General features: G+C 38.8%; 1 protein-coding gene across 1 annotated transcript; it reads right to left on the bottom strand.

Moving 5' to 3' along the window:
* Positions 1–7,587: 7,587 nt before the first annotated feature.
* LOC104982523 (olfactory receptor 52D1-like) lies at positions 7,588–8,613 on the bottom strand. Its single transcript, XM_010831940.1, has one exon. The coding sequence runs from the start codon at positions 8,611–8,613 to the stop codon at positions 7,588–7,590; it is 1,026 nt and encodes a 341-aa protein (XP_010830242.1).
* Positions 8,614–9,597: the final 984 nt, after the last annotated feature.

Here is a 9,597-nt window from a genome sequence, read left to right on the forward strand (position 1 = left end):
AGATTACAGATCTCAATCTTAACTGTACAAGGGTTAGTGACTATGGTATTTAGATGAAAAGATTTGAGAATCTCTTTATCCTATATGACTTTGTGCATCTCAGGATTTTCTACTCTTTTCCCGCCCCGTTTTTCTCTCTTTTCCTAGCATAGTACCTGTAGGTGGTTGAGAATTTGGTCATAGGGGGACTGGGACCAGCAAAGCCACTGTCGTCTTGAGGTGTGAGGAAGATCTGTTGATGTCCAGAACAAGACGACCATCTGAGCTAGAGGCAGATTTATGCTGGTTTGTCCTGGCCCTCCTGAGTCCTTAGTGGCCTCTCTGTTAAGCAAGGGACATTATTCAACTTTGCTATTCTGGAGAACAAATCCTAGAGCTAATTAGTGAGGAGAGTACAGATGGATAAGAATTGTTCAGGAGCACTGTAAAACTAATTGCTGATGTGTTGTGGCATGTGGTATGGTATGGTTTAGGAAGCCCAGGGAGGAGTAAGGATTGAAGAATTATTTAGAATGAAAATTAAAGAACACCTGGGGCAAAACAGGCAGGGCCAAATGCAACTATAATTATATATAAACTGCTATGGCTTGCTTCAAAACCAACAGTTTAAATCATTTTAATTTCCAGTGGCACTGGGACCTCCACAGACAAAACTGAAAGTGAAATTAGAAGTCTTGATTCCCTAGATACAAAAAGGATCCATAAAAAGCTGGCAAAAAAGTATGCAGTAAATAAAATATTTAATTGACTAAATTAAGACCATTGTTTGGTAAATGAGACACGTAAAAAGAAAAATAACAGAGAAGTGAGATTCAAATAGAAGAAAGAGATGAGCTTTATTAAAAAAAATGCATAATTCTAGGTTTAGGAGAGACTGAGTTTCAGAAAAACTCTTGGCAGAAGTCAAAAGCTCAACTTGAGAGTAAATATAAAAGCGGAAGAAATTGCTAACAACTATTTTGTTGCAGGATGTAGTCAAATGTAAATATCCTGGAGACAATGACTGGGGCGCTGTTTGTTCACTATTTCCCCACTGCCTGGCAAATTGTATAAGTCTTCAAATATTTTTTAAATCAGTTAATGCACCACACACACACACACACACAAAGACACATAAATACACAAAGGTTCTTCATCAATCATCCACTCCAAACTTTAGGCTTAGGGTAAGCAACGGTCATAAAATGTGTGAGCTTGTCAAAGTGTTCATCAAGCCAAGTCCTAATGTATATTCAGGGTACTCAAATCAATTTAATTCTTTTCATCATGATGACCTGCCAGGAGCCGGTGAGGCATTCCACTCGTGACAAAGGTCATGAGGAAGGAGGCTCGGCATACGCAAAGGCAGGATCGAGCCTCAGGAGTCCCCCTGGATATTCTCGAGCATCTACCCCCCAAAAACCAGAGTCTGCCTACTTTATTGCTTTGTGCTCTCACCTCTGACTTTACTGGGGGCTGTCCCCTACCACCATCTCGCTCTCTCTGTAAAAGAGTTAACTTACAGCTCCAATTAATAAAGTTCCTGGGCAACTATGAGTGTTTAAATCCAAACCCCTCAGATGGCTCACTAACTCACCTGACAATTTTACCCAGACTCCTACAGCTATGCATACAATTGTTTACAGTCTCCCAGCCTCGAGGCACGGGAAGCTTAAGATATTCAAATAGCTTAGAGCCTCTCAGAGAGTTAGAAACTGTCAGAATAAAACTAGTAAAAGATTTCACTGATGAGCCAATGCTTGTTGCCAAGTTTTCACATCTCCTGAATTGTATCCTTGAATGTGTATTAATTAATATAGTTGGTATGTAGAAAAAATAAGTAGTGGCCTTGGTGTTAGTAACTTTAGACCCTTAAGGTAATAAATTCTTTCCTTTGTTGTAAACCCATTACACATCCACCCTACAGGAATGCAATTTTATCTTTGGAAGATGGCGCCAAACCTTAAAATAATTACTCTTAGAGAAAATAAGTCTTATGGTTGATAAGTCTATATCAAGAGTCATAAAATGTTAATAGGCCTTCTGGCCAGAAGATGATGTAAATCACCTAAACGATTTGTATAGGATAGATTTGCAGGAAAGAAACCCTGGTTTTTGATAAGGATCAAAGACTGCTGACTTTGCCTCCCCTATTATCCTCTATGTGTAACTTAGGGTATATAAGCCCCTGTTGAAAATAAAGCTACGGGCCTTGCTCACCAAAGCTTGGTCTCCCCATGTCATTCTTCCCCTCAATTTCCAGCTGAGTCTCCATCTGGAGCGCGGATATCCTCTGCGACCATTTATTTGCCTGGGCTTCTAAGACCCTCTCGAGAAGGTGTCTAAGGTGGGGCACCTTCTGCTATTCAAGAGGGTGCCTGCAGCCTCCATGGTCAGAGCTAACCTGGTGTCACGGGTTATATTGATTTTCCGCGTAAACCAAGCTACTCAGCTTCTTTTCTCCACTGAATTTTCCTACTGAGCTATCCTCATTCTATTACTCTTTACATCTTTGATGAATAAATAAATAAATAGTCGCCGAAGCCATCTCTCCTTCGAATACCCTGGATCAGCTGGGGCTGGACCCCGGCAATGACCATCAACATGGATCAAGTTATCATCATATTGTCCTTGAAAACTTTATAACCTCCTAAAAGTTTTTCTCTAGTCATTCCTTCTACTCTGTCTTAATCCATTTTCTTCATTGCAGCCACAATGATCATTTTAAAACACAAACCTGATTATGTCACTCCCGTGCATAAAATTTCCATTGTCTTCCTTTTGTTTTTAGGATAAAATTGTGAATTCTCAGCATGCCTACCCCATGCTCTCATGCAACTCTCTTAGCTGTCCTCAGCACTCTTCATTCCACTCTGTACTGCATCCCGTGAATGGACCTCCTTCAGTTCTTCAAATGTAAGATGACTTTGCCTATCTAAATATTTATCTTAAAGTCTACCTTAAATCCACACATGTTCACATATACTGTTCTCTCTCTCTTTAACACCACCCCAACATTTTCTCTTGGTTCCCTCAGCTAGTTATCTCCCATTCAACACTCACATAAATGTCTTGTTAAAGGAAACTTTCCTTGATTCCCCTAGACCAGAACAAAACTGATGTTAGTTGCCTTTATAAAAATCCATGTTTCTACTTGATAGCACTTGATATCCAATGCAGCTATGCATTTGAACATTATTTACTTAAGTCATGTCACCTCAACCAGAATATAAACTCCCTGACACATGGATTTCTTTTTTGCTCACCTCTCATTAGAATCTATCACAACCTGGCACATTTTAGCCACTCCATAAATATTCTTTTGTTGTATGAATATATGAATAAGCTGTATATCTTCTCCCCATTGACTAAAATTTAATGCAGGGATCCTGGCTGTATAATTGTGTGGTTGTTATTATCTTATAGACACATGCCCCAGGAAACAAACTCACTCAGAAGGACAGTGTGGATAGTGGAGTACAGTTTATTACACCAGTGGGTCCAAGGCAGAGTTTCCTCTTTAGCCAGGGACCCTGACTGACTTTTGTGAAAATCTTATATAGCTTAAGTGTACTGCACAAGCCCACATTCCCAAATTCCTTAAACCTAGGCTGGAAAGTGTTAAAGGGAGATTCAATCAGGTTACAGCCATGATTCATAATCAGAAGGGTCAGCTGGTTATATATTGTAGCCTACACCAATGGGAGCCATAAAGATTACAAAGGTGATTGACTATATAGGAGATTATCACATTCTTTTTGGCGACAGGAAATCTTGGTATGGAATCTGGTGTTGATCAGTCCAGGAGGCCAGGTTGGCCATAGGTATGCCATCCCCATGGCTACTAGGCATGTAGTCCAAAGTTCACTGAAAGTGCAAAATGGAATTTCCTTCTTTTTCAAGATAGAGTCAGTTCGGCCTGTTCCTTTCCTCTTCAATTATTGTTGATCATCTGCAATTTGAGAGCCATTGATAGATAACCGATAAAAGCTAAATGCTTAGTTCATATTTCCCAATCTAACACATAAACAATCTTGTTTAACATATAAGAAATATATTACCTTGTCAGGAAATATTTTTTAATTAGATTCAATGATCCATTATACTACAAAATTTAATTAAAAAAATACAACTTGAAGGTCAAGACTTTAAAATTTACTTTCTGGAAACATCCAACATAATCACAAACATTCTTAAAGATTAAATTTCCCTAGAGATTCTCTTAAGCCTGGGAGAGATCCCTTTGTCATTGAATTTTTCTCCATTATTTTACAAAAATATCGTTAAAACTTATCTTTATGTTTTTAATTCAGTACTTTAATTATAACTATCACAAAACTAGGAGCTCTGACACATGACAAGTGAATTCCACATCTTATGGCTTCATTGATAAAGAAGCATTCATTGAACACACATGTTCATAGGACACTGAGAGGTGTTAGAGATAAAAGTAAATAAAGGATAGTCTTTAACCATGGGATTAACTACTTGCATTTTTTTTAAAATATATACTTCACCACTTTATCAACAGGTGATGTTGAGAAAATTACTTAATCTCTCTAAGTCTAAATTACTCATTTGTGAAATCAGACTAACATTCTGATGATTATGGTGATAATTATATAATTTGAATTACATATATGTGTGTGCAAACATGTAAATATATATTAACATTATATAAATATTAATAAAATATTAATAATATATATTATATATATTTATTTATTGCAGTTGTTTTAGTTGCTAAATTGTGTCAGACTCTTTTACAACCCTATGAACTGTAGCCCACCAGGCTCCTGTCCATGGGATTTCCCAGGCAAGAATACTGGAGTGGGTTGCCATTTCCTTCTCCAAGCGATCTTCCTGATCCAGGAAGTGAACCCACATCTCCTGTATTTTTACCACTGAGCCATTAGGGAAGCATATGTGTGTGTGTGTGTGTGTGTGTGTGTGTGTGTGTGTGTGTGTGTATGTATATATACATATATTTAAATGAGACATATATGTCTCACAAAGTCAGGCATTCAATATACAAAAATTATACATGTCTGTATAATCCACAATGTTAACTAATGTATGTTTATTAAAAGCTTACTGTGTGGTACTATTTAGTGTATCTTACATGCTTTCTCTCATTCAATCCTTAAAACTTTATGGAGAAGACAATGTCATGATCCCTGTTTTATTATGAAAACAAAGCCCAGAAAGTTTTATCAAAGTGTCTGGGTACACGAAGACAGCAAGTGGTAAAGCTGAAACATGAACCCAGGCCCTCTCATTCTAGAGTCAATGCATTTAACCTCTAACTATACTGTAAGTTGAAGTGGCAAAAGTACAACATATCATTTCATTTTTTACAATAATGACAGGAAGAATTTCTGTTTAGTTTGAGTCAAGGAAACAATCTTTCTGAGGACTTTAAACACAAGCTGTATCTTGAAGGATAACTGAATCCTCTCCAGGAAAGAAAGAGGACAAACAGAGAAAAACATTCTAAGCAAAAACACAAAGATATGATGAAAACTACTGTTTGAATAAAAGTGAGAATTTTAATGAACAGTATAAAGAGTATACGTGATATATAAGAAGGATAAGAGAAACAGTAGAAAAGGTAATTCATAAAGCTCTGCTTTGCCATCCTGGAGCTTCCATGGGTCTGACACAATTACTCGCTTGTTTTAAATTGTTAGGAGGATAACTATGGTCTCAATGTAGAGAATGTACTGAACATAGTAATCAAAAGTTAGTTCCTTGAAGATATCAGTGGAAACTGTTGAAATGTTATAATAGAAATGATAAAAGCTTAAACAATGGCATTTAATAGAGTCAAAGAGGAATGGAGAACTTAGATGTTAACCTCTATGAAGCTCTGAGACTAAAGAGATGGCAAATAGTGAGAAAATAAAAAAAGTACAAATAATACTTTAGTAGTAAATCACACAGAGAAACCAGGTCAAGGAAGTTCAGCATGTAACTCTAAGTACCTCTGTTACCAAACCAAACTCGAGTCCGCTTACACACAAGCAGTAAAGCCAATCTACAGACACCAGGTTGTGGTGAAGAAAGCACTTATTGTAGGGCACCAAACAGGAGTCTGGGATAGTTAACGTTCAAAACTCCCCAGTGGGTTTCTGCAGACCATTTTTAAAGGCAAGGTGAGGGAGAGGAGCTGCAGGGATTTTGGTTAGCTCATGAGCAATTCTCTAATTACCTGATGGTGAGGTAACAGGGCAGTGTCACAAGGGTTAACATTATCAGTCCTCAGGCTCTGGTAGGTCTAGAGGCTAATGCCTGTGGTCATCAAGTAGTTAATTTCTTCCATTTGGTGGGGGTTTTAACATCAGCAAAGCAACTCAGTAAATGTGCATTAGATACTGTTATCTAGGTACTTCTGAGAGGATCTAAAGTAGAGGATATGGGGGAAGGGTCTACCCCAGAAGGCCCCACAAGGTACTGCTCAGTTACACCTCTAGAGTAATTTCCATTTTTTTTTTGTAAGCCAAGAAGTGAAGGAATGAAAAGTAACAAATATTTGATTTTTTCCAGTAAAATATTTATATTCCTTTTAATAATTTCATTTTCAATGTCAGCAGTAGCATAATCACTACAAATTTAAATTGAGTTATTTGTAATAATAGACTTCGTCTCTGAACAAGGACTTGTTACATATAAATACCAGCATACCTGAATCTAGCTCAGTGGGCTGCCAATGCCCTGGGCAAACTCCCAAGTATGTAACATCAAACATAAAGCGATTTTGTTTTCAGGATAAAGGTTTAGAAATCCCATGTTGGTTCAGGTAACAAAATAATTGCAGACACATGTTACTCTTGGTGGAGAGAGAATACTCTATGAGCAATACAATGCTTACAGATCTGTGGACTTGATTATTTATAGCAATGTTGAACTTTTCCACATTTCTACTTGACAGCTTGTCCAGTTTGTCAATTTGTAGGAATAAAACACAATTACTTGTTGTATTCAGAGGACATCAACCCTGATATATTGCCTCTTCTAAGGATATTTACAGTCATTGGAAAAGACTCTGATGCTGGGAGGGATTGGGGGCAGGAGGAGAAGGGGATGACAGAGGATGAGATGGCTGGATGGCATCACTGACTCAATGGACATGAGTCTGAGTGAACTTCGGGAGTTGGTGATGGACAGGGAGGCCTGGCATGCTGCGATTCATGGGGTTGCGAAGAGTTGGACACGACTGAGCAACTGAACTGAACTGAACTGATCCTTTATGTGGAATCCTCTGAGGTTTTAATGGATTTCCTTCCTTTTAAAATCATTCCCTATTTGAAAATAAACTGCTACCCCAGTTAACACCATAAACGATCACTAGCAACATAAAAAGAAAAGAGTCCCTTTAAGTTCATCAGGTTATAAGTAAGCTCCCCAAAATTCAAAGGCACACAGAATATATTAAGTGTACTAGTTTAATTAGAATTGAGAAATTTCTATCATGTATGGTCATTCTTCCCCATTAAAATCTGATAAGATGTCTGATACCAGTGGAAAAGGCATCATGTCAGTTATGAAAAAGGGATAAGTCATTTATATTCTTCCCTCCTTATTCTTACACCATCTGTGCAAACAATTTCAGTATAATTGAGCAACCTTTACTGTTAGAGAACTAAGAACACGGTCTCGAATTTTCTTGGTCCTTATACCATAAACAATGGGGTTAAGAAAAGGTGGTACCAGCAGGTATATATTGGCAATGAAGATATGAATATGGGGGGCCACACTGTGGCCAAAACGGTGAGTGAGGAAGGTAAAGACAGCTGTGGAGTAGAAAACGAGAATGACACAGACATGGGAGCCACAAGTGCCTAGGGCTTTAAGACTTGCTTCCCGTGATGGAAGATGAAAGACTGCACGAAGGATTAGGACATAAGACACAGCAATGAATAACCCATCACAGGAACCAATGACAGAGGCCACACTGAGGCTGTAACGCTTGGTGGGCCCTGTGTCCACACACGCCAGCTTCACCACAGCCATGAACTCACAGTAGGTGTGGGCAATGATTTGAGTCCTGCAGTAGGGCAGCTGTCTGAGCAGGACAGGATGTGGGGAAAAGAAGGCCACTCCCCGCAGTACCACAGAAGCTCCCATTTTAGCGATGCGAGTGTGGGTGAGAATGGTGGTGTGGCGCAGTGGATGGCAAATGGCCACATAACGGTCAATGGCCATGGACAAAAAGAAGCCTGATTCCATAGCAGTAAAACTATGAATGAAGAACATTTGGGTCAGACAGGCATCAAAGGCAATGTCCTGGGCTCCAAGCCAGAAGAGACAGAGCATGCGAGGCAGTGTAGACGTGGAGAGGACCAGGTCAGTGACTGAGAGCATGGACAGAAAGAGAAACATAGGCTCGTGGAGGCTTCGCTCTGTCCTCACCACAACCAGAATGGTCATGTTCCCCACCACCGCCACCACATACATGGAGCAGAAGGGAATCCCAATCCAGACATGCAGATGCTCTAGTCCTGGGATGCCCATCAGCAAGAAAGTGTCTGGAGATGTTTGGGATTTATTGGCTGGGTCCCATTGCTCTGCTACTTTCTGTCTCTTGCTGATAGAATCCTCCTTTTTATGGCAAAAGCTTTGTGCCAAGATCATCACAACCAAATCTGGCAACAAATGAAAAACAAGCCTGGAAGATCCCAAAGCATCACATTAGAAAACATCCAAGGTTACACTTCAGGGTGAAAAAATTTAGTAACACTAATTACTAAAATAAAAACCTTGCAACCAGACACAAAATACTAATCCTAAATCAAGTCATGAATCTCACACATTTAAGAACAAAACAAACTCTAAATCTGTTAACAATCTAAGTATAGTAAAATTCAATACTACTTTTTAAATTCACAATTTGGTTTCAACTTAAGTCAAATTATCTTTTGATAAACAATATCAGGCTTTATAAATGGAAAGGATCTAAGATCTCATCTAACCCAATTTTCTTCTTAATATCATTCTGAGATATAATATTCTAGGACATGTCTGAAGTACTTTCTGAGAGTACATACGCTCAGGTATGATTACTCATTTCCTAGTCATTACACATGTTCCTAGTACTGTTACAGAACGTATCCTCAGGAGGTGTGAAACAGTACTGCCTTTTCCATGGAGCTCTACAGATTTATCTGTCTTGTGCATAAAAGTCTTCACAAAATGTGAGCTTTAACAGTCATACCTTTATTAAGTTTTCTCCTTTTCAGTGAAATAGTCCTAATTGACATACCTGCTTATTTTAACTTTAATTTTCAAAAATCCTAACTTTCTACCTTAATTCTTCTCTTCAGTCCAGTTCAGTTCAGTTCAGTTGCTCAGTCGTGTCTGACTCTTTGTGACCCCATTAATTGCAGCACGCCAGGCCTCCCTGTCCATCACCAACTCCCGGAGTTCACTCAAACTCATGGCCATCGAGTTGGTAATGCCATCCAGCCATCTCATCCTCTGTCGTCCCCTTCTACTCCTGCCCCCAATCCCTCCTAGCATCAGAGTATTTTCCAATGAGTCAACTCTTCGCATGAGGTGGCCAAAGTACTAGAGTTTCAGCTTCAGCATCATTCCTTCCAAAGAACATCCAGGACTGAT

Source organism: Bison bison, unplaced genomic scaffold, assembly GCF_000754665.1.
Source record: "Bison bison bison isolate TAMUID 2011002044 unplaced genomic scaffold, Bison_UMD1.0 scf7180017860300, whole genome shotgun sequence".
Classification (NCBI taxonomy): domain Eukaryota; kingdom Metazoa; phylum Chordata; class Mammalia; order Artiodactyla; family Bovidae; genus Bison; species Bison bison.